Raw genomic sequence first — 21,980 nt, 5'->3', positions numbered from 1 at the left:
CGCTAATGACGCGCATCGAGTTGAATTGACAACGGCGCCACGTGGGGGCGGCCACGTTGGCGTCTTAATGAAGATATTTTAGACCACGGGGGCCGCACAAGGCCTCGATAAACACAACGCCTTGTGTTCGCTTTCGATACAGTGACGATAGTACAGCAACTAGCACACGACTGAGTGTTCTGTCTCCGCTCCTCTATCGTCACCATGGCAAGACCCCCTGATTTTGATCGTGCAAAGTGGGTTGGCGTTGGCATCGTTGACTACGTTGTCGCTGCTTCACAGCAGCGCAGGATGTATAAATAACATCTACTGGGGGTGCTTCACCTTTTGCGCTCCTTTGTGGGGGTCGCCATACAAGTGACGATACGCTGTCTGTTGCAGTGGAGAGCGCCCCCACTGCACTGTGGTTAGCATCCGTGGGTGTCTACTTGGGGCCGAGCGAAGAAGGAAGGAATAGATGGAACCCAGCAACGCCCCAAGATCTCCCAACCTGTCTTGTTTTGTGAAACGACCTTCTGACAGGTTTCGACCACCGCTGCCGTCATACTTCCATATTGGACGTTCTCTGGACAAGTCCAATGCATCTACTAGTTCTTGAACGATCGAATCGCCGCTCCCCCCCCGCGACGATCTCGATATCAAACCAGCTCAAGTACTTCGTGCACCCTGTCGACTTCCCTCGCTTGACTCTGCCCATCAACCCCCACGCATGGCAGATGGAGCGAGCTGTACAAAAGCTCATATCGGTTGAATTCGAACACGTGGCCCTGACCAAACCGTTGGCGACTTCGCAACCACAACGCCACAAGTGCAGAATCACTGGCTGCACGACCGCGTCGGTCAGCAAAGGGTTGTGTGTGCAGCATGGCGTGAATTACCAGCGATAACAAACGCACTTTGACGTGAACCCATGCGCCAGTGTGTAGGGCGGAACGAAGTGCTCGTCGCCAGGGTGCACCAAACGAATGAAGCGCACTCAACGTTGCTACATTCATGGTGCGAGTCATCTGGAGAGTTGCAAGGCTTGGGGACGCAGTGCCATTCATGTAGAGGGCTTCGTCATGTGCTCCGAGCCAGGGTGCATCAGGAAGGCCAAGCGATGTGGACTGTGCTGGGCGCACGGAGGAGGCGTCGTTTGTTCCGTCGAAGGGTGTGCCAAGTTGTCAGTCAAAGGCAGGTTGGGTTGGACCCATGGGGGTGGGTGCCGCTGCGATGTCCATCAGTGTGGTCGACATGCGTTCAAGCGATTGGGGTTGCCCGCTCCACGCAACTCTGGAGCCTACGTCATGACTAGATCAGAGTGACATGAGCGTATGCCATGGAAGTAGGATGCAGGGACCGTTAAAACGCAGACAAAATCGAACTCTGCCACACTGAACCTGTGACGCGTTCGCAGGACGTCTCCCCGATCAAACAAGAATTAGACTCAACATTCGTCCACCCCCTTGGATGCAATGCTCAGCGCAAACCAGCTCTTCACTACTCCTGGTACGTCCAGAGAGCGATATCCACTTTTGCTGTGGCTGCAACTTCGGACAGATTCATGGTTCGCAACCGCGTCTTGGTTCGTCGTGCGTGGAAAAAGGAAAGTCAACCAAAATCGTCGTGTAACGTCATCGTCGGGAAGCGGCAATTTCAATGCACAATGTCCGGTTGACCGAGACCCGACAACCGCCGCAGCGACGCACTGGGAGATGCGAGTGGTGTTTGGACCGAACGTGCCGCGTTACATCGTCCAGCGACAGGCACGTTGGCGTCCCAGCGCGCCAGGAACGAGATGGCAGCAGCGACCGGCCAGAGAGCGATTGGGTTGTGCGACATGCTGCGGTACAACTCGAAACTGTACGAGCCCCCATGGAGCCACAACCTTTCGCGCAGGTCGCGGGCGGAACATTCTCATCCACGCGCTTGTTTCTGTGCACGATATTAATACCCCCCGTTCGAGGGGCAACGAAAATCGTCGACACTTGCGTGGCAACAGGCAACCAGCGTCCTAGGCTGTCGGTCGCGATTTATCTCGGGCGCCCATGTTGGTTCTTTCTTGGCGTTCCAGGACCACACGATCGACCGCGGTCCCTCTCGTCTCGGACGCGCCATCTCGAAACCACTTACGGAACAAAACGGTTTGAAAACGGCCGCGACCGACTTCGACCACCACAGCAACATTATTCCCGAATTGGGCTCTGGGGTCTGCAACTCGAAAGCCCCAACATGCGACGCTCAAGTATCACATTCCTTCTCAACCACGAGCCCTCGCAAGACGAGGGCACTGCTGCACGTTGGTGCAAACCGGCGCAGGGCAACACGCCGCCACGGGTTGTAAATCCGGACCCGTGGAAGCTCGAGTCGGCGGTGCAAGAGCTCATTTCAGTCGAATTTCGACATGTGTGCCGGACCAAGCCCATGGCGACGTCGCAGCCGCACCGTCACAAGTGCACCGTGAGTGGCTGCACCACGGCGTCTGTGAGCAAAGGCCTTTGCGTCCGACATGGAGTACGTCTCTTTTGTGGTCGAAGGCCGTCGTCGATGTTGTTCACGGGGCCAGTAGGGCGGAACCCGGTGCTTGGAGCCGGGGTGTACCAAAAGGACAAAGCGCTTTCAACGGTGCTACATGCACGGTGCGAACGGGAATGTGGTCGACAACGGTGCGAGCTCACTGCGTCCATCGCGTAGGGGGCTTCCTCATGTGCTCGGAGCGGGGCTGCACGAGCAAAGCGAAGCGATTTGGACGGTGCTGGGCGCACGGAGGAGGCATCGCGTGCTCGGAAGAAGGCTGTGGCAAGCTGTCTGTCAAAGGCGGCCTGTGTTGGACCCATGGAGGCGGGTGCCGCTGCAATGTCGACCAGTGCGGTCGACGGGCGTACAAGCGGTTCGGGTTTCGGTGCCAAGTGCACGCCACTGGGTCGTCTCAGTTCGAGTAGAGGCGTTGAATATATACCACCACGTCAGCGGAAACGACCGATTTTGCACATGCCATCTCGTCTGTGATATGACCGTAAGGATGGCCTAACATGGCGCCCCCAAACCGAGTCAGCCACGGCCCGTTTCGAACAGTCATGCGCTTGGACATCCCGTGGGACCATCAGCCCACACCAGCCATCCGTGCGATTCTAACGTAGTATACCGTTCGTCGCCGCCTCGTCAACGATCGAAACGGAATCCCACCGCGACCGCGCATGAATGCTCGCGGACACTGCCACCCCGCTCCACACGCAACCGTCGGAATTTGCAGCAACGAGATATCACCCCCCCACCGGCCGCACAGATAGCACTTGGGTGCGTATGTGCTGGGCGATGCATGGATAACATGGATCTTGTGGGTTCGATGTCGTCTGCTCGCTGGCCGTGTCGATAGGGTCAAGCCCGTCCCAGACGCGCTTGGCCTTCGCGACATGCACACCGGTCGGTGCTCAACTCCACTGTGGGCCATCCAACTTTAAAGTGCTCTTGCTTCCCATGCAATGACCCATCGAAGTGTTGGAAGCGTTGGTTGCGGCGCGTGGCTGTGCCCGGTCTCGTTTGGACTGGGCAGTTAGGTGCGCCACCAACTTCAACGGCTTGCTACGGTCAGCCGGCCCCGCTTCACGATGCCATCCTAGCCAGGCACCCACGTCGCTCTTGGGGGAAGCGGTCGGGGCGTGCACCGTTCGGAATGCAGCACCGCATTTGTTTGGTTGGGACGTGCCTGCCACCAACGTCGATCCTCCATGCAGCATGCTTTCGTCCCCACTGTGTGAGTTCCCGACGTGGAAATCTCATCCATTTGCGGCTGCAAGTTCAAGACTCCCGACGCGGCGGGGTGGTCGCGGCATTCTCCTCCACGTGGATATGCCAACCGGTCCTCGACGATTGTGTCGAACTGTAACCAAGCGAGCGGTGCATTCAATTCGTCATAGACGAGGGCGACGCCCCACTTGCATATTGACCGCACAACCAATTACCTCTGATGCATACGTGTCTACGAAGTTTGCTTCGACCTCGACGAGATGGCACCTTGTCCTGATTCTCTGGTACGAATCGTCGCCACCGTCCTACCGTCAAAATCTGGAATGTAGCCAGCACAACAAGTGGACGTCGGTGGAGAACCGGTCGCTATCCCGCTACACCAAAGGCACTCCTGGCCACGACGCCCCCTCTACAAGAACGTGCATCCCCGCCGCCGTGACCCGCCAAATCCCCCCCAGTACCAAATCTTCGTATCACCCGCGCTGCACGAGATCCAGCGACCGTGGCCGCCCCCCTGCGGCACCAGGCGTAACATATCACCCGATTTTGCCCCACCAAACTTTGCCGAACTACAGTAGTATGGTAGGAGCACCGGCGCTGCGCTCGAGGATTCCAGCAGGACACTCCAGCGTTCGATTGTCCACACCACGGTACGACATCGAATGCGGCCGAAACTGGGTCGCTGTGGCCATGTGCTTCACTGACTTCCAGCCATCGGCAAAGATTCGAGAAATATGAGGACAGGGTTGGCACCAAGAGCGCAGCATGGTGCCAGGGCAACGTAACGGTTCGAATTCACCCCGTGCTTTGCGCTTTCAACCTTCATTTCCCAATCCGACCAGGCAGAGAGACCAACGACACGATGGTCCTTGGCAGCGTCGACGTCGTTGCCAAGTCCAGTGTTGAGTACATTTTGAACCCGCCCTGCGTCGTGCCATGCCACTGGGAAGCCCCCAGCTTCGTTGGCCCTGGAAAACGGTCTGCGGCGGCATCGATCCAATCTCTTTTGAACGACGACTGGTCGCCCCGTGCCACCCACACATTGACCAGTACGACCCATCGCAACAAGTGCAACGTCGACGGCTGCGCGACTGCTGCAGTCAGCAAAGGGCGGTGTGTTCGCCACGGGGTACAGAAACCAACCACACCTTCACAACGTTGAACCGCTCACATTGTGTGCCTGTGAATTCGACAGGGCGGCACCCGCTGTTCGGTGGCGGGATGCACGAAGCGTACGAAGCGGTTCAATCGGTGCTACCTTCATGGTACCGTCGACTTGGCGCGGGGGAGGCGTCTTTGTCATGGACATGGTTGTAGGGGGGTTCGTCCTATGCTGCATAGAAGGCTGTACGAGCAAGGCCAAGCGATATGGTCGGTGCTGGGCCCATGGAGGTGGGGTGCAATGCACCGAAGTGGAATGCACCAAACTCGCCGCGAAAGGGGGGCTCTGCTGGTCACATGGTGGAGGTACGATGCCCGTCCTCGCAATGACTTGACGTGCGGTAGGACACCGGTGTCGGGCCAGCGGCTGCGAGCGACGGGCGTACAAGCGGCAGCACTTTTACTGCGACGAACATGCTGATCTCTAATTTATGAAACACGTCTTCGTTCCAATACGTGCCATGAGGGCAAGTGGCGGCGGCGGGCTGCAGTCGACTCGAGCGAAAAATCGCTGGCGCTGCTGTACAACGTGGTCGCGTACTTGACAATCTGATCAAATGGATGCCAAACTCAAAATATCGAGCAAAATCGCATCTTAGCCCATGATTGGCCAAATTGCCATGTGGGATCAGAGGCGCCAGGATATCAAGCCTATGATTGGGCAAATATACACTCTTCAGAGCCCTCTGATTGGCTGATTGGAGAAACTGTGACATTGAATATGTTGACATGCCTCACGCAGCAACGTGACCACAGTCGACCTCGATGCGGATCCTTCACTCCTCGCACACAATGAGCTACATCGACAAGGACAGCTCACCTTTCACTAGCTTAACTGAATCACCACGCTACATGACGCGGAGGCGGTTGGTGCTTGCAAAATACCGGTCGTTTCAATCGACCATGGTTGACGTGGTCGAAAACTGCATGTTTTAATATCTCGGTTGGTCGACCAGCGCCGTCCACGAGTTTTTTGTTGTCGCGGTCGTAGGTGCGAGTACAACGTTCTCGAGTTCACGGTACCACACGCGGCATCATTACGTCGTTGTTGCTTGGCTGCGACCTCTCCTGCTCCGCCCCCACGAGCTACTCACGCAAGTTGATCTCGCGGGCTGGTTGGGTGTGTGTACCACAGGGAAGCGGCCACAAAAACATGATGGGATCCTTCGCGAACCCACCACACCGAAAGCCCCGATCGACCACCGACAACTCTGACCGCCAACAAGCGAGGCAGGGGTACATATGTCGGCCACAGAGGCCACTTCTGGCCACTGATCTCGGCCTCTCTGTGTACGTCGGTTGGTTGAATAACGAGAGGTCATGACTGTGGTGCGGCTTCGGCAATCAGAATAGCGCACACGTGTTTGGCTGCCAGTAGCGATCGTGTGGGTATGATGTTTGCGAAGGACGGGGTCTACCCACACATGTGTGGATGCGTGTTGGCGACGTGGTTGCCGCACATGACTTCGTTTCCGCTTGGATCGACGTGTCTCTGTTTGGAACGGGAGTCGGTTCAGCGATGGATGAGTTGTGCGCACCAACAAAAAAATTTCAACCGTGATGCTCCACATGTCGAGGAAGCCGCCACGACGTCAAGAAGAACGCTGGATTGCATCGGTTGACATGTTGTCGAAATCCTCGGCCGTGAAGCACGTCGAGCCGGTGGCACCAGTGATGACCTCATTTATCTAGTCGAGAAGGCACCGCTTCATCGCTTCGTTCGTGACGAACATGACGGCAATCGATGGAATGACCTTGACCGAGTTGGGGACAAGGCCCTTGTAGAACCCGACGATCCCTTCGGTCTGGTAAATGGAGCGGACGGCGTCCCACGTGCCGGTGTATTGCTAGCCACAAGTAAGCAGATGGACGGGAAAACATGCTAGCTCCACGATACCTTCTCACTCAACGTGTTGAGTTGGAACCGACGGCGCATCAAGTCAAACGGGTACGCAGCCGACTGGCCGCACGCCCCAGCGATGGCCCCACACCCCAATAAGTACAGCATGTCCTGCCGGCCAAATTCATCTAGCCCAACGAAACCATCCTTGAATCCACCACGCGCGCATTCCCCATTGATGCAATGGATCGAATCGATGTACCTTTCGGAGCGTTCTGGCGCAAGCTCTCAAACACCATAAAGTTGAGGCCAACGTACGGCGCGATGCCAACGATAGTGGGCGACATGCCACGGTAGAGCCCCTTGATACCCTCTTGCTGCACCGTCACTTGTAATGCGTCTGCCGTTCATTCATTCAAAGCTATGTGAGCCATCCATGCATTCGAACTCGATGGACGTACGAAAGATGCCGTTGTACTGCTGCGATGTCAAATTGCCTTGAACCGTGATGCGTGCCCGGATAAAATCGAGCGGATACGTCACTGCAACCTGCCAACACTTGTGAGCACGCCCCTGGCTACAGCACGACGACGAGGCTCACCGAGACGACGCCAGCAATCGAGCCTGCAATGAGCTTGCGCACTGGGCTGAGGTCCGTCGTGCCTGCCTCGGCCAGCACTGGTCGGAGTTTTTCAAACCTAATTCGTGCCAGTCAGATTTGTACTTTGGTGTCGGGAATTGGTCGAACAACGCACGCGGCAAATTGAATGGCTGTGTACGGAAACACGCGGACGCAGTTGGCACCGTTGCCCTTGAACATCCCACGCCACCCTTCTTCGACCATGATCTTGCGAAGGGACTGCGCCATGCTCGTGTACTGCTTTGGTTCACCGCCCCGCTTCATCACGTCCTGCACTTGGTACAAGATCTTCAGGCGCTCCAACGGAGCCACCGCCGTGCGCGAGGCGCACCCAGCAACTACCTCGGACGTTCTGCATAAGGACACACGTAGCCATGCAGTACATACCGCCACCGCTGATCAAATGCTTGGTATCCTTGGACAAAAATGGCAACGTCGACGACGTCGTCTCGACCTTGTACGATGCTGCCATGGTGGTCGTATATGCTGGTTGGTTCAACACGCAGCTCGACGTCACCGTGCCCCGGGGCATCTATCGATAAGTTGATATATTTAAAGATTTGCAAATTTCTCGTTTCCGATTCTATAGCTGGATATTTGCCAAATTATTCATGTACTTCGAAGTAACAGAATACGGGGCTTCCATCGCCTCGTCTTTGCAATAATATGTTGGGATTACAGTCATTGCTACGGGGCTTCCATCGCCTCATCTTTGCAATAATATGTTGGGATTACAATCACAAGTATTGTTACAATGAATACATCAATAATTGCTCCTTGCACAAGACAACTCCGGAGTGCACAACCAACATCTGCAGAAAATCTATTTCAAATCGATTTAGACTTCAAATTTTAATCGTCAACAATATTTGTGCTGTTCTGCAAGTTGTGATTGTTCAAGTTTCGAAGACCGTACCATCGCAGGCGATAATATTTTAGGTTATGTCAGACTTGTCCGTCTCATGCGTACAAATCCGTCCTTTCTTCCGTATTGAAAGTACCTTCGTCCGACATGATAGTACAAACTCCCCACACATGGCGACGGGTCCTGGCACTCTGTCCAATGTGAAAGCATGGCTGCATATTTCTAGCGCTTGAGGCCTGACCGGCCGATCCGTATCCTCGACGATATCGTGCTGGTGTGGTGGCGCTGGCAACGTGTCGCACAGGACCACTTTGCCACTTAGCGCGCATACTTGATAGTACTCATGCTTCCACCTCCGTTCCTTTGACGATAAATCACTGCCACTACGTGTGGATGTCGTGGTTTCAATTTACCGAGTAAATTTTCCCGCTTCCCACCTCGCCAGCAGCCTGATGGGGCATTTTTTCCACGAGATCGATGGAACGAGGGTACAAGCGCCACACGTGTGAAGCGGCGGCTTCGTAGGGCACAGCCTCAACGCTGTGCAGCATGTTGCAACTCCCACCACGACGTCTAATGCATCAAGTCCGACTACAATGCAGTTGTCGTCGAAAATGGTCTGGCAGCTTTCGAGGGTAAACCCAACATTGTTTCTCCAACAGGATGCACTCATGCATTGCATCTTACATCTGCACGCGTCAGAAGTCAGGAATGCCCGTACACAGGCGCATGATATCCCGCGTAAGCAGCCCTTCCAAGTCGTGGCCGTCAACCTGCACACAATTGTTGGTCAAGTGGGACTCGAAGACGGCACTCACGTGATCTTGCCACCGTAACGTCTTGGTATTGTACACATACGATCGAGAACCCGAGATCTATCGACAAGAAATCAGGGGAATGCATGGCAGTGCCGTGATGCGCGATCAACGAGTTGTACGCACGGGGGACTCCAGTTCGATCTTTTGCGACCGGACTAGCACCTTGAGTTGGAACTCGTGCGCCGCCAGGGACAACAACAAGGAATCTGTGTGAAATTTTGAGCTCACAAGGTTCACACACGAAGGGGAGAAGGTTGACGATGCAACGCCAAACGAGGCGCCGACTTACCTGGATTCGACGTTCGAGACACGACAAAGACGTCGTTCACGGGGGGATGCAGAGGCTTGAGGGCACTTTCCACTCGCGTCAAGCACGCGTTTGCCAAGACCTTGAACCTACGATGGCACGCGCGTTGCATTCAATGGAACACGTTGGCGCAACCATCGAGCGCGATGCGAACGGATGGAATCGTCATGTACCGGTCGGGTTGCAGCTGTGGCAATCCTCGCTTTTTCGTGTCAGCTGCTGGTATGGATACGTAGCTGAACGCACGGGTCGCAGCACCCACGTCGATCCACGCCACCGCACGGACGCGTCCACAGAGCATCATGACCTCGCCGCCCCGTGTTGTGTTTTCAAGGATGGGAGAGATTGGCTGCAAAAGTATCAATAATTTTGGCTGGGATTGCCAAAATTCCCAATATTTCCTGCTACAAACAACTCTTTTTGGAATAAATTTGTCAAATTCTCGAACTCATGGATCGATTTTCGGTTCGATTCGAAACACGGGGACATTTGACATTTGTGCACAATGCCGTCCACAAGGCACTAACGAGACGGCCAGCTCACTCATCGTCCTCCCCTGAATCATCCGAAACGTCGGGAGCGACGACACCATCTTCGCAGTCGCTTGCGATGTTGGCCACTTCCGATCCCTGGCGCGCCATCATGGCTTGGACGTCACCCATCGAGAGGACCTCACCCGTCGAGGCGTAGTGTTTGCCGATTCGGACTCGAGCAGCCTAGACTTGCATGAGACCGTCAAGACTAACTCTGCAACTAGAGTACACGAGGGTAGTCGCCGTCGCTGTCGCCACGCATGAGCTCGACCAAACGCCCGAGGCAGTCGACCAGAATGTTTCGCACGTTAACCGTGGTGACTTGCAGTGCGAACGAGTGCCCTTCCTTCTTGCTCGTTCGGGCCTCTACGCTCCAGCACTGCTGTTCTTTGCCCTGGGCGTCGCGCCAACTTAGCGACTTGGAGAACTGCGGCGATTCGCACCCCTTCTGCACCTTTTCAACGTCCCTGCGCCAAATCGTGAAGGTGGCAAGAGATCATGCATTTCGCATCTAGATACCACAAGTGCATGAATTTTCCTGCGTGTTTGTCGGTTTTGGAGCGTCCAACGCACAGACGTCCGTCCAATGTGAGCCACATCACACGACGGCGCGCAGGCCCGGCGTTCGGATACTTGGTCAACTGAAGCCGACTTAGGAACGACAAATGCCACCAAAGTCAAGGTGCGAACCGTACCTCGAATCCCGTGACGAGGAGCTGCCAAATGGCCTGAAGCTGCATGCGCTGGGTCTCGGTGGTACCGTGGTGCACTGGTTCAGCCGCGACGACCTGTTGCGTGCCTTGCGGTGGTTGCGTGCTTTGGCGGTGGCGGAGATGGAGAGCCGTCTTTCCTCGAAACATGCTGTGGATACGCTCCAATCCAGCCGCTATTCCAAACAGTTAGAATTCCCAGGGGTGCCATCATCTGTATGCCCGTCCTCGAGGACACCTCGTACCTGTGCCTGAGCGTCGAGGGCCCGGCTCTCGATGCAAGGCTGTACTGTGGATCTTCACGGCTTCCGCTCCCTCTGGCGGCGTACGAGTACTTAAGTGTGCAGGCGTTGGCATCGTTGTGTTGCAAACGAATGAATGACTGCACGCCCTTGACCGGTTACAAAATCGGTTACAAGTCCAAAGGTCACAGCAAAACGAGTCAAGTCGGAGGCAGAGCGCTGGCAACCCAAACGACATTAAACAAACGCAAGTGAGAGCGTCGACGCTGCAGCGGGAGCTTTCGCCCATATAGAAATATCCAACGAGCCTTGATGCAGCCCGGAAGAACGTCGAACAAAGCCCAGTTGCCCGTTGATTCCCTGCAGGGTGCACAACCTCTATTCGACAGTATACAGGAGGAGAGCGCCACGTAGTGCATTCAGTAGTGCTCTGGAATATGCTCGACTCCTGGAACGCCGGGTGAAGCACACATGACCATCGATGGCGTGCGTGGCCACAAGGCGAACCGAATACGATACAGAACATCTATTGCCGCGGCTTTTCTTGAGGCAATCGCACCAGGCATGCATCGCTGAGCTATACCCAAGAACAACCGAGTCATCTGGTGGTTCCGTTGCGAGATCGCCGCAGACCAATTTTCCAACGGCAACGGAGTACATTGCGACACCAAAGCAGCCGTGATGTTTTGTTTATGCATTGAAGAAGGACAGGGCTTGAAACGCGCGGTAGTTTGACATCGTGCGTGCACCACAAGGAGTCGTGGGTGAGGCCACGACGGATGGCTCATGTTCGCAGAACAAAGAGGGTGAAGGGGTCTGCTGGGTTGGTGAATGCGATTTTCTTGGTGGACGTTTGACCGGTCTGTAGTGTTATGGGGCCTATGCGCCACGCGTTGAGAAAACTCCTCGTCCGGACGGAAGAGCGCACCTGGAACTTGGACGATGGATGCATTTGGCAACGCGTTCATTTGGCGATGAAGTTCCCGTGAATGCTCAAACAGCGGTTCATAAAAGGACCGGAATTCGTCAAAGCCAACGCCTTGAAACGTCAAGCGGAACTTACCAGGGCCGACGAGACCTCCGCCTACGATCGAGAAACGTCGGTTAGTCGTTCAAACCACGGCGAGCACACGTGGTTGTACCTGGCACGGGCGACACGATCCCATCGTACGTTGGTCGACCGAAAAACGGCGCGCGGAAGCGATGGGAGCTTGAAATTCCGTACAAGGGCAGCGAGAAGCTTCGGAAATGTCGATTCGACGGGTCCAATTCCACAAACACGAGCCGGTACGACGACACGTACAGGCGACCGCGGATGCCATAATACACGCCGCCCTGGCCAGGGTACCCTGCGCCACTGTAGACACTGAAGCCAACGTCATTTAGGACGAAGACAAAGTTCTCGAACGGCGTGATCCGCATCGGCGACAAGTCATTGAGCAAGATTGGATCCACAGACATATCTCGGCAAAGTTGAAATGCAGCATTCCACTGGCTTGATAACGAAAATGACAGGTTTCAAAAGTTGCAAAATTTTCAAATTGACACTATTTCTTCTGAAAATATGCCTCACCTGATACTCATGCTATGCACCCTTCCCACAGGAACTGCCACCACGGACTGACGTGGCTGCCATTTACACGTACTGGTGTACGCTGTGGTTGCTGGAAGCCCAGGCACGATGCATGGCCCGTGTAACCTGATGAGTTTTTCTTGTCTTTCCCCATCTCGTCCCAATCTAGTTTGATACAGATAATTTGACATAGGATATTTATCCTTTTCTTTAACTCGTGCAATCCTAATTTGATACAGAAGTACGGCTGGTTGTGAATTTTGACTCAACAATACATCATTTTTTTGTTTCAATTGGCTGTTTCGGCGAAAATTTTCACGAAACACCTAATATGCGCTTTAGCTGTCCGAGTCGGATTCGGACTCGAAACCCGAATCAAACGTTTGTGAATTTGGGCACGGACAGCCATGACGCAACTTGGACGCCTCCGAACCTTCTCGATGAAGCACCGCGCGAACTTCGTGAATGCTGAGCACTTCTCCAGTCGCTGCAAACTGCTGCGCAATCCTCACGCGAATCGCCTGACGCATTCACGATAGTCACAAAACGACGACAATATCAACGCTAGCACCTTTGGAAAGTCACCATCCACATCGCCTTGCATGTGGTTGAGGAACGTGTTCACGTTGTCCACGATTACGTTGCGAACATGAACAGATTGCACTTGCAGCGCAAACGATTGACCGGCGTGCTTCCCGCGCACGGAAAAGCACGTTTGTTCGCGACCTCGCGTCTCGCGCCAGGACAACGATAAGTTGAATTGTGGGGCAGTGCAGCCTCTCTCCAGGCAGTCAATACTCCTGTGATTTTATCGATTCGCTTGAGCTTGCTGACAAGTCCCCGAAGACCCACATACCACAATGAAATAGCTTTGGCCGAGTCGATCTGTCCTTTGGCCTTACCCAGACAGAGTCGACCGTCTAATGCAAGCCACAGGACTCGTGTTCGCGCAGCTCCTTGGTGGGGATACTTGGTCACCTAGGCATGGCAGGGAATCGCCTCTCGCTCATGTTCCAGACGCACCTCGATTCCAGTAACCAGCAGGTGCCATATCGCCTCCATGCGAAGAACTTCAAGGCGTGCTTTCTTGTACGCGTCATAGATAGGGTTGGAGATGATGCTTGATGTCGACGGGTCTTCGTGTGGCACAATCGGTTTGGACGAAAACATGACAAGCGACGGCCGGAACGACGCCCCTCGAATAGTGTTGACAATTGTGTTTGGAACGCTTCCACGGTGCCGTGGGACAGTAGGTTTCTCCGAGCCGATGGGCGACGACATGGGCGCTGTCCTGCTCTTGGCAAGCTGCCCAAGTACCGACATCGTTGACATGGTAGTCGGCGGAAATTCCGACTAGGGTCGTTGCAGGAATCTCGACAATCGCAGCGGTTTCGCTGGAACATGTATCACTTTTAGCTAAATTTCAAGAAAATGACTACGACATTGTGAAATTTACGAGAAAACTTGACTGTGTTGCCCCGATTTTTGTCAAAAATTCGTGTAAATTTCGAAGAAATTCGGACATGTTTGATAGCCGTTGCGGTGCTTGTTTCGGTCGAGCAGCATGCCGCCTGCCGACGACCACCTTCGCGGTCTGCTCGAATTGGTTGCCCCGGACAGTCTTTCCGTGAACGGCAATGAACTTGACCAGTGTGTTGCTGCCCTCATGTCACGAGTCCTTGCTCTCTAACTCGATGAATGTAGCGCGAGCCAAGCGGAGCGCGACGCCGCATCGCATGCTGTCACACTGACGAAGCCAGGTACCGGTGATATTCGATGTGTGCTTCGTTGCTCAGCTGCAACATCTAGGCGATGTCATCCTTGTAACTTCTGGTGGATTCATTTACTCCACGGGGCGATACCTGACCCAGCAGCCATGGGATCATGCCGTTCGTTCATTCTCCATATTCAGCCTTGACGTCATGTGTTGGAATCATGTTCACATTGTAGTTGCTGGTCGTGGATGCCACGAAAGCCCTTCATGTGGGCTTTCCTCGCGTGTGCTACGTCTCCTTGGAGCGCGTGCTGCTTCCCAAGCGTCAGCCAGCCATCTACCGCGTCCCGACCATCCACGACTCACCTTCTGCACAGTCACTTATCCAAGTACTCGAGACCAATTCCAATTTCGATTGCATCAACGTGGCGTTGGTCACGTGGTGTAGAAATACGCCGAGCTCATGCAAGACACCCCATACGATATTGCGCGGGCCATCACCCTCGGCCGTCAACTCACACTCGAGCACTTGGTGGGTTTCAAGCCCTCTCCACCGCAAATATCATTCACTTGGCGTAGTTTAATCTCAAGTCCACGGCGCGCGCCGCGCCACCGCGCAAAGCATGGGTGTGCACTGACGCAATCTTGTACGTCCTTGCGTGGCGCGTCCACACATCTGATCTCGGCGGCAGGTCACTTTTGGCTGCGTGTTCGCCGACCTTCCACAGCCAACTCAAAGCTCAAGCCCCTCGGCTCGGTGAGTTCTACATGTCGATCCTAGTCCATCATGACGCGCTAGCCACTAGACCTATCTCGTCTTGGCATCGCGTCGCTAAAGGATTTTTTGACTCTCCATCACCACAGCGTCCTCACGAGGGTGCCCCTGCCACCATACAACTTTAACGTGCAACCCACGCCTGCGTTTGACACGGCGTACGTATTGAAGCACCTCGTTGATTTTCCCAACCCGGTGATCGTGTGGGAAAAATTCCACGGGCTGGTAGAGCGGTTTGCTTCCGATGCGGTAGGTCGTTGTGGGTGCCTGGATGTTCATGCATGCGCAGGCATTTCAGCACCCTCGTGTCCTGCAAAAGCAAATGCAAGCGCTCGTGTACGCCATGATGTTTCTTCTGCTACTAAAGAAGCACGCGGTCGTGCTTTCGATCGTCTATCGAGCTTTGCAGCTGGTAATGCTTTGCCTGGCTGTTCCAGAGGGGTTTTACCAGGTCCATTCGACTAGTATTTGGTCAAGCAAGTCGCACTCGCCCTGCTTCCACCCTCAACAACGTCCAAGCTGTGATTCATTATTTGAACGACACTAACACTGATAATTCCAACTTTCACTCCAACAAGCAGACAGACTGAGCGAACGGATCACTCCTATCGTGCCCTGTTCGCGCCAGGTGGCACGACCTTTGCAGACGCTGCGGCATGATGCAGAGTTCCAGCTGCTGCTGCTGCATACGGTCCACCTCATCACCATGGAATTCAAACTACTCTCGATTGCTTTAAAAGTTAAACTTGAAGGCTGGGGCCGGCGGCGGTGCCACTGAGGCTTGCTTGTCGCCGGCAGATGTTGTCACCTTCTTCTTAGCCACGTGTATTCGCTTGCCTTTGCCGTACCTACGCTGGATCGTGTAAGATTTTGGCCATTGTAGCACCTCATCAAGCAGTTCCATGACATTTCGAGCTGAAATTTTCGCCAGGAATTCACAGAGCAACTCGTTTGGAATTTGCAGCACATTTGTGCGCTATGCATGCGTACGTACCGCAGTTGCATCTTTTGCACTTCCGAGCTGTTGTCGGTTGCTTTGCGCAGCGTCACATAGGTCGACGTTCCCGTCGTGACGGATGGAGGAGGTGGAGGCACAGCCGGACCTTTCGCCGACGAATTGCTTGCTTTTTGCTTGGCATTGGCCTTCTTTGCCTTGGATTTACTTGACGAAGACGACGGCGCCATGGCAGCCAACTCTTGTTCGGAGAACCCGACCTTGTCAAACGTAAATAAAAACTCAAAACCCTTCGGCTCGTCCTGCACGGCGACAGGGGCGGCCTTTTTCGCCTTGCTCTTCTTTTTCTTCTTTTTCTTTTTCTTGTCCGGTTCCTCGATGGAGGCGGCTGCGACTGCGTCTGTGATTGTGGCGACAGCGTCCTCCGACGCATCGTGTTTGGATGGAACCTCGTCTCGCGTCACGTTCACCTCCGTGGTGGAGTCCATTGATTCTCCCGACGCAGCGCCATCTCCTTGAGATGCTTTGTTCTTCTTCTTCTTTGGTTTCTTTGATTTCACAGATGCGGTCGGGGTTGCGGTGGCGTCAACTGCAACGACACCAGGCTCCTCGGGTACGAATCCAAACTGAAAGGCAGGCGCAGTCGTAGCTGCCGACTTCTGCGTTTTCTTCTGGAACATATCCGAGAGCTTTCCTGCCGACGTTGCGGCGGTGGTGGCGCCACCAGTCGGCTGCCTGCTCATCTCGTTGCCACTCAGCGCAGTGCCACTGGGACCTTTGATTGGTTACGAATCTTCCAATCACAAGGCGTCAACCAACTGGTTAATTAATACATTATCCGGATATCCAGATCGAAGGGACGAAACTTCACACACGAGCATGGACAACCGCAGCGAGGATGGCTGCCGCATGAAGAGGGCCGATGGATATGCCAATAGACTGCGACGTGCGTGGGCTTGATCGAACTGTAGTCTCGCCGTCGCTTTCCGAGTCGTTGTCGGCTTGTGGTGCCGGCGTCGTCACGAAGTCGGCCGTCGTTGTTGCCTGCCCTGCACCTGTCGCGTTCAACGTCGAGTCGTTGAGCACAAGTATAGATGCAGTCGCTGCGACGCCGAACGGCGAATCAAAGGGATAAGCAGGTGGTGTGCGTACGTAGCTTGACCCTTCCTCGAAGGTTGTGTTGGCCGTGCCGACTGACGTCGAGTTCACCGCATTCGGGAATTCGCCTACTGCGAGCCGACTTGCAGACGTCGCAATGGGCAGGGAGCTAGCAGTGGGCATAAATTTGCTCATGGCAACGTCTTTCGACGGGCAAAGAAAGCGGACGCGCTCGTAGAGCGCGTGCGAGGGGTCGATGCATGGAACGACTTGACGATGGAGAAACGGCCAGCACACCACTCCACGGCAAATTCGATCGGGCAACTGCAAGCGCGGGTACAAGGTGGATTGCTGTACCTCTGCAGCGCACGTCGTGACCATAAATTTGGTGTCGGCAGAGCACGTCGGCCGCGGAGGCTCTGTCGACACGACTGCTACCACCAACGCCACGAGCACTGCGACCGGGAGCATGCTGCAAATTCGATTCTGCACCGCGACCCGCTCAAAGGTCCATCACACCGCCATCGAGACGGCATGGGCGACGCGCCCTTTACGTCGAACGTAGACACCGTGCCCGAACCGTGCTTTCTACGCTGTGCTTCCTTGTGCCCCGTGGCCAGCATGGGCCCGAAGCAAAAAAACCTTCTGGACGACGTCGATGCGATTACGAGCTGCTTTGTCTGGTTCTGCGACCCTTGCAACCTCACAGGCTAAATAAAATGCATGGGAAGAGAGGTGTGTGTGGTGAGATGTAAGGTCAAGGGACCTCCACGCACGATCCAAGTCCATCCGTATCGGCACTCCTGTCGCCATCGGATGCCAACGGTCAGCCACACCAATGCTGCGCGGCAATTTGTTTCTGTATCGTTCGCTATGGCGACTGCACTGATCCATACGGTGGTGACGGAGATATTCTGGACGTTTGACCGGACGACGGCGCGGTGCTGCTCAGTCCCAAGCCTTTCCACATGAGCCGCCAACCACGATCGCTTTTCTAGTCCAACACACCGATCGCTCAGATGGAATTTGAGATGCGAAATGGATTTGTACCGCCGCCTCGGTTTCTTCCTCCGTTAGAGGTATGTCTTCGGATCGCCGGATGGTGTCGAGCATTTCCATGTCTGCTTGGTGCATGAAGGCGTCGGCGCTGTGCATGGCGAGGCTGTCAAGAACGAGGACGCCATCGGTGGAGACCCATGACGGCCGAGGTTTGTCTGATGCGTCTGGAGGGGAGCACGACGTAGGCATGCGAGTCTTGTCGGAGGCATGACGATTGCCCGTCTACGCGAAGCGAGGCCATTACCACAATCAGCCCATGCATGCCGCCGCCCATCACACTTTTGCCGAGATGTTTCAGTCTTACGTTGCTGTAATTTTGCACAAATTGCTCGTGCAATGCCAAAATGTACGGGTTCCACCGACAGCGAGGCGCCACCTAGACCGGGGTTGCATGCATGTTTTGTCATGGCAGGACCCACCGATGGTTGGTGCAGCCATGGGTGGTCGGCGAGTTCATCTGCCCTGCCCTCCACATGACGCATCGACGTGATATCGCTGGACGGCACACGCTGCACGTACGTAAGGTTGTCGCGAGGGGCCGACGTGAGCACACGCGTGAGGAGGTCGCGTGCGGCGCGACTCACGTGGCCAAACTCTGGTGGAAACGTGAGCGTCGGTGAGTGAACGGAACTTGTGTCGGGGAATTGAGCAAACAACATGACATAGCTGCAACATGACCACGTCAGAGAGGGTTTTTTCGTCGAGCCACGTACAGACACACGCCAAGCGCCCACAGATCGACGTGAGCTGCATGGTTGAAAGACGGAAACACGGCAAGCGCGGTGGGGTTGCGCTGTCGAAGCCACGGGGGCAAGAACCGAGGGTCGGACGGCCCCCTTTCTCGATACAGCGCTACACCAGCACCGGGTTGTGCCATCCAAGCAACGAAGACAGGGGCGTACACTCGGCAAAGGTCGCGGGCGGGCCAGCGCACCCAAAGTCGACGAGCATGGCCTGCGCATATGAGTCGACTGTCCATCCGAGGATCGACCAGACCTTGGACGCGCCATCGATTTCGCTGTACAAGATATGTTCTGGCCGAATGTCTCCATGGACCCAACCCAGGGCATGGAGGTAGATTAGTCCCTGAACAATGTCGGCAAACGCATGACTGAGCTCGGCTTCCTACGTGCGATTGTGACGCAGCCCGATGTCGACGGACATCCCCTTACGGACAAGACGAACACCGAAGCGTGCGGTTCCAGCACGCGTCGAAGCACTTGGCCACCCTGCGCCAGTTCAAACGCAATCTCGACCTACACTTGAGACCATGGCGATTACCGTGGGCAAGGACGTTGGTGGCAAAACGTACGGTGTTGGAGGATTCGTACACGTCGTAGAGCCGCACGACGTTTGGGTGATTCAACTTGGTCAGGACATGAATCTCCCGCCGCATGTGCCTGCGCTGTTTGGAATCTGTAAGGAACGACCGAGGAAGGACCTTGAGCGCCACGACGTCGCCCGTTTCCCGATGTGTCGCGCGATACACTTGATGCCCATCTGTCCCTGGTGATCGAAGTCACGCAGTGAATGCATGCAGTGGGACGAACCTTCTCCCGCGCTGATCAATTCGGATAACTCGTAGATGGACGTCGCGTCATCTTTGCAGCTCATGGACGCGCAGCAGCTCCATGCAGCGCATGGGCCATACCACCACACCATGATGCCGCGACGGTCGTGATGGTGCAACAACTTGGCAGTCCCACTTCTGAATGTTGACGTTTCCGGATAATCACTCTACCAGAAATCCGGATACAACTGCAGAAATACATTCTTGTTGTCAGAAGACAAAGATTAGTTTTGACGTATTTCGTCATATATCAAGGCTCCGTGCAATACGTCGAAGTATTATACAACTACACAGTACGCAGATCGCACAGTCAGTAAGGAGCGCCCGGCATTATTTAAATTCATGCATTGAATTCAACATACAAATATCAAGAGAAACTTTAACAGTATATTGACGTCGTGGCGTCGTCTAGAATTAAAATACGACCATGTTCAACTAAGTAGTTCATGGCCGACGATCTTGATGCAACGAACCAGATCCAGAATTGCGCGGGGGGATGCACATGTCGACGGAAGACACGGCGCGGCCCACGCAGGCGGCCACGGCGAACCCAACGTCCACAAATGGAGAAGAGGAACCGTTGCTGTCGGCGCAGCCGGCTCCGACCGTGGTCACGAACAATGACGGGCGGACCTGGATTGACACGAATCCATTGAGCCGATGGATTGTGTCGCAATGGGAGGAAACGTACGAATTCGAGGCGTTGTGTGTCGAAACGACGCGCAATGCTCTCGGCATCCCGTCGTACTCATGGAGAGGTCTCCCCCTTCTCTACGCCGCGATGATCGTTGGTACGCTGTCGACGACGTGAACGTCGGCGGGGGTCACCCCGACTATCGTAGGCATTGCAATCGCAGTCGTTGTGGATGGACTGACGTACAAGGATGACAATGATGATGACGACGACGACAGCGACCGCAAGTCCAAGTCGTGGCAGCGCCACCCGTCCTCCACCGACTTGTCGGACATGATCCACCAGTACACTTGGTATCATGTGCTCGTGGCCGTGCTTGTCTTCAACGCATGCTACTCCCTCGCCGCGTACCGGGCAAACTTGAACGGGTGGCGCCTTTTCCTCCAACGCTGCAAGGAGGTGTGCATCGTTGTGGCGCAGGTGTTGTTCTTCCTCAATATCTTTGGCACGGTCCATGTGTCGTGGATGTGGGTGGCAGCACCCGTTATCGTGTGGACGCTCCTCCTGGTGCTGCGGTTGCAGTGGCAGGCACTCGTAGGTCTGACTGCGATCTTGGCGGCGTTCAAGCTCTCGAGCGCCGCCGCGGACGCCCAATGGACGTGGACAATGGTGTTTACACCGATTTGGGTTCTGCTCGTGTGCATTGCGTCGCTGGTACGTGCTGGTGATTCTACTCTTCATCATGGTAAAAGTAGTGGCTGCTTTTGCGCGAGAAAGGTTCGTACGTCGTTCGAGGCTACTGGATCCCGCAAGTGTTTGCATTCTTCTTTGTCGCCGTGCCATGGGTCATCAAAATGCAAGTCTTCCCTCAAGTCGACAGCCACTCGCCTCCGTCTGCGAACGCGACGGCGGGCGGCCCCGGGCAAGACGTGGTCGTTGTAGACGACAGCAACGACGACAACTGGTTTGCATTTCGGTACTGGTGGCTCCTCCTCGTGTGGGTCCTTCCACCAATCTTCTTCCTCGCGCATATGCTCATTTCAGTACGTGCTGCGCGTGTGGATGGATCGTCGTGACGGGCACCGTGCAGACCTTGTACGCAAGCTTCCAGCGCGCCCAAGCGATGGACAGGCAAGCCGAACTTCAACGACGAGATGCATTCGGGTGGAGACAGTCCCAAGCCAACGAATCTGCGCTCCAACAGCCCACGAACGCATCCAGCGCTGTCTAGTCATCGGGTTTGTGTGGTGCAGCGCAGTTGGAGGCTCTCGCAATCCACGTCGATCGCGCCATGTCCATGCATGTCGCCCGTGCTGCACGACTTGAAAGGGGCACACTGACTATGGTCGACATTATCGATGAGCCGACGGATAATTCTATTACTTAATAGAGTTCGAATCAACAGATCAAGAAGCGTATGATCCTCTTGCTTTTGATATCACCTGAATCAAAATTGAATACTACATTACCAAGTATATTAAAATAAAAAGGTGGTTGAAACAATGCAGACCTTTCACTGTCGTAGCCTGATGAGACAGTCGCAAGTTTCAACATTGCTTTCAGCGGCCTGGAGATGCGTGAGCTGCAGTTATTAGAGAGGTTCTGAAGGAATTCCACATCCACATCCATAGCGAAATCTCTGCCAAATGTCGTTCTGTGGATCATGTGCGGAATCGACCAAAGTTTTGGTTTGGAGCCGACGACACCACATCCATACATTTCTTCCGGTTACATGTTCCGGATACATGTTGATATCAATG

At 54.8% G+C, this 21,980-nt stretch overlaps 11 protein-coding genes across 19 annotated transcripts; 4 read left to right on the top strand and 7 right to left on the bottom strand.

The window, feature by feature from the left end:
* The first annotated feature begins 2,170 nt into the window (after positions 1 to 2,170).
* Positions 2,171 to 2,961, top strand: H310_04371 (hypothetical protein). The gene is made up of 3 exons (XM_008868698.1): positions 2,171 to 2,493; positions 2,549 to 2,618; positions 2,674 to 2,961. The coding sequence occupies exons 1-3, from the start codon at positions 2,212 to 2,214 to the stop codon at positions 2,919 to 2,921; spliced, it is 600 nt and encodes a 199-aa protein (XP_008866920.1). The 5' UTR covers positions 2,171 to 2,211; the 3' UTR covers positions 2,922 to 2,961.
* Positions 2,962 to 4,567: 1,606 nt separating this feature from the next.
* H310_04370 (hypothetical protein) lies at positions 4,568 to 5,342 on the top strand. The gene is made up of 4 exons (XM_008868697.1): positions 4,568 to 4,855; positions 4,922 to 4,991; positions 5,044 to 5,193; positions 5,233 to 5,342. The coding sequence occupies exons 1-4, from the start codon at positions 4,589 to 4,591 to the stop codon at positions 5,313 to 5,315; spliced, it is 570 nt and encodes a 189-aa protein (XP_008866919.1). The 5' UTR covers positions 4,568 to 4,588; the 3' UTR covers positions 5,316 to 5,342.
* Positions 5,343 to 6,394: 1,052 nt separating this feature from the next.
* Positions 6,395 to 7,867, bottom strand: H310_04369 (hypothetical protein). The gene is made up of 7 exons (XM_008868696.1): positions 7,755 to 7,867; positions 7,483 to 7,705; positions 7,329 to 7,425; positions 7,189 to 7,276; positions 6,990 to 7,127; positions 6,785 to 6,915; positions 6,395 to 6,734 (listed from the first exon to the last, which is right to left on the bottom strand). Exons 1-7 carry the CDS (start codon positions 7,837 to 7,839, stop codon positions 6,576 to 6,578), a joined length of 921 nt encoding a protein of 306 aa, XP_008866918.1. The 5' UTR covers positions 7,840 to 7,867; the 3' UTR covers positions 6,395 to 6,575.
* A 995-nt stretch (positions 7,868 to 8,862) lies between these two features.
* Positions 8,863 to 9,710, bottom strand: H310_04368. 2 transcript variants are annotated; one of them, XM_008868694.1, is made up of 5 exons: positions 9,531 to 9,710; positions 9,340 to 9,446; positions 9,174 to 9,256; positions 9,051 to 9,107; positions 8,863 to 9,005 (listed from the first exon to the last, which is right to left on the bottom strand). In XM_008868694.1, the coding sequence occupies exons 1-5, from the start codon at positions 9,659 to 9,661 to the stop codon at positions 8,931 to 8,933; spliced, it is 453 nt and encodes a 150-aa protein (XP_008866916.1). In that variant the 5' UTR covers positions 9,662 to 9,710; the 3' UTR covers positions 8,863 to 8,930. The 2 variants fall into 2 exon arrangements, with proteins under 2 accessions (XP_008866916.1, XP_008866917.1); XM_008868695.1 differs by having other exon boundaries at positions 9,051 to 9,256.
* A 186-nt stretch (positions 9,711 to 9,896) lies between these two features.
* Positions 9,897 to 12,303, bottom strand: H310_04367 (hypothetical protein; the record flags this gene model as incomplete). The annotated part of the gene is made up of 8 exons (XM_008868693.1): positions 9,897 to 10,073; positions 10,120 to 10,357; positions 10,410 to 10,531; positions 10,586 to 10,776; positions 10,846 to 10,897; positions 11,642 to 11,721; positions 11,771 to 11,926; positions 11,985 to 12,303. The coding sequence occupies 8 exons, from the start codon at positions 12,301 to 12,303 to the stop codon at positions 9,897 to 9,899; spliced, it is 1,335 nt and encodes a 444-aa protein (XP_008866915.1).
* A 371-nt stretch (positions 12,304 to 12,674) lies between these two features.
* Positions 12,675 to 13,780, bottom strand: H310_04366 (hypothetical protein). The gene is made up of 4 exons (XM_008868692.1): positions 13,439 to 13,780; positions 13,272 to 13,393; positions 12,987 to 13,215; positions 12,675 to 12,936 (listed from the first exon to the last, which is right to left on the bottom strand). The coding sequence occupies exons 1-4, from the start codon at positions 13,745 to 13,747 to the stop codon at positions 12,754 to 12,756; spliced, it is 843 nt and encodes a 280-aa protein (XP_008866914.1). The 5' UTR covers positions 13,748 to 13,780; the 3' UTR covers positions 12,675 to 12,753.
* A 175-nt stretch (positions 13,781 to 13,955) lies between these two features.
* Positions 13,956 to 15,709, top strand: H310_04365 (hypothetical protein). Its single transcript, XM_008868691.1, has 10 exons — positions 13,956 to 14,065; positions 14,120 to 14,175; positions 14,225 to 14,304; positions 14,366 to 14,518; positions 14,578 to 14,661; positions 14,709 to 14,776; positions 14,822 to 14,886; positions 14,936 to 15,153; positions 15,194 to 15,316; positions 15,370 to 15,709. Exons 1-10 carry the CDS (start codon positions 13,980 to 13,982, stop codon positions 15,427 to 15,429), a joined length of 993 nt encoding a protein of 330 aa, XP_008866913.1. The 5' UTR covers positions 13,956 to 13,979; the 3' UTR covers positions 15,430 to 15,709.
* H310_04364 (hypothetical protein) lies at positions 15,612 to 16,627 on the bottom strand. Its single transcript, XM_008868690.1, has 2 exons — positions 15,899 to 16,627; positions 15,612 to 15,752 (listed from the first exon to the last, which is right to left on the bottom strand). Exons 1-2 carry the CDS (start codon positions 16,600 to 16,602, stop codon positions 15,638 to 15,640), a joined length of 819 nt encoding a protein of 272 aa, XP_008866912.1. The 5' UTR covers positions 16,603 to 16,627; the 3' UTR covers positions 15,612 to 15,637.
* A 99-nt stretch (positions 16,628 to 16,726) lies between these two features.
* Positions 16,727 to 17,428, bottom strand: H310_04363 (hypothetical protein; the record flags this gene model as incomplete). The annotated part of the gene is made up of 2 exons (XM_008868689.1): positions 16,727 to 17,281; positions 17,315 to 17,428. The coding sequence occupies 2 exons, from the start codon at positions 17,426 to 17,428 to the stop codon at positions 16,727 to 16,729; spliced, it is 669 nt and encodes a 222-aa protein (XP_008866911.1).
* A 273-nt stretch (positions 17,429 to 17,701) lies between these two features.
* H310_04362 (CAMK protein kinase) lies at positions 17,702 to 19,715 on the bottom strand. Of its 5 annotated transcripts, XM_008868686.1 has the most exons (11): positions 19,567 to 19,715; positions 19,329 to 19,522; positions 19,189 to 19,272; positions 19,013 to 19,141; positions 18,919 to 18,970; positions 18,730 to 18,868; positions 18,536 to 18,682; positions 18,436 to 18,478; positions 18,321 to 18,392; positions 18,008 to 18,238; positions 17,702 to 17,951 (listed from the first exon to the last, which is right to left on the bottom strand). In XM_008868686.1, the coding sequence occupies exons 1-11, from the start codon at positions 19,676 to 19,678 to the stop codon at positions 17,829 to 17,831; spliced, it is 1,326 nt and encodes a 441-aa protein (XP_008866908.1). In that variant the 5' UTR covers positions 19,679 to 19,715; the 3' UTR covers positions 17,702 to 17,828. The 5 variants fall into 5 exon arrangements, with proteins under 5 accessions (XP_008866908.1, XP_008866907.1, XP_008866910.1 ...); XM_008868685.1 differs by having other exon boundaries at positions 18,436 to 18,682; XM_008868688.1 differs by having other exon boundaries at positions 18,321 to 18,478.
* A 280-nt stretch (positions 19,716 to 19,995) lies between these two features.
* Positions 19,996 to 21,712, top strand: H310_04361 (hypothetical protein). Of its 4 annotated transcripts, XM_008868680.1 has the most exons (4): positions 19,996 to 20,377; positions 20,429 to 20,934; positions 20,976 to 21,263; positions 21,311 to 21,712. In XM_008868680.1, the coding sequence occupies exons 1-4, from the start codon at positions 20,083 to 20,085 to the stop codon at positions 21,449 to 21,451; spliced, it is 1,230 nt and encodes a 409-aa protein (XP_008866902.1). In that variant the 5' UTR covers positions 19,996 to 20,082; the 3' UTR covers positions 21,452 to 21,712. The 4 variants fall into 4 exon arrangements, with proteins under 4 accessions (XP_008866902.1, XP_008866903.1, XP_008866905.1 ...); XM_008868681.1 differs by having other exon boundaries at positions 20,976 to 21,712; XM_008868683.1 differs by having other exon boundaries at positions 20,429 to 21,263.
* Positions 21,713 to 21,980: the final 268 nt, after the last annotated feature.

The sequence above is a fragment of the Aphanomyces invadans genome (genome assembly GCF_000520115.1).
Source record: "Aphanomyces invadans strain NJM9701 unplaced genomic scaffold supercont1.7, whole genome shotgun sequence".
NCBI classification, from domain to species: Eukaryota; Oomycota; class Saprolegniomycetes; order Saprolegniales; family Verrucalvaceae; genus Aphanomyces; species Aphanomyces invadans.
Note: the sequence above shows the minus strand (reverse complement) of the source record. Positions and strands in the feature narration are given on the sequence as shown.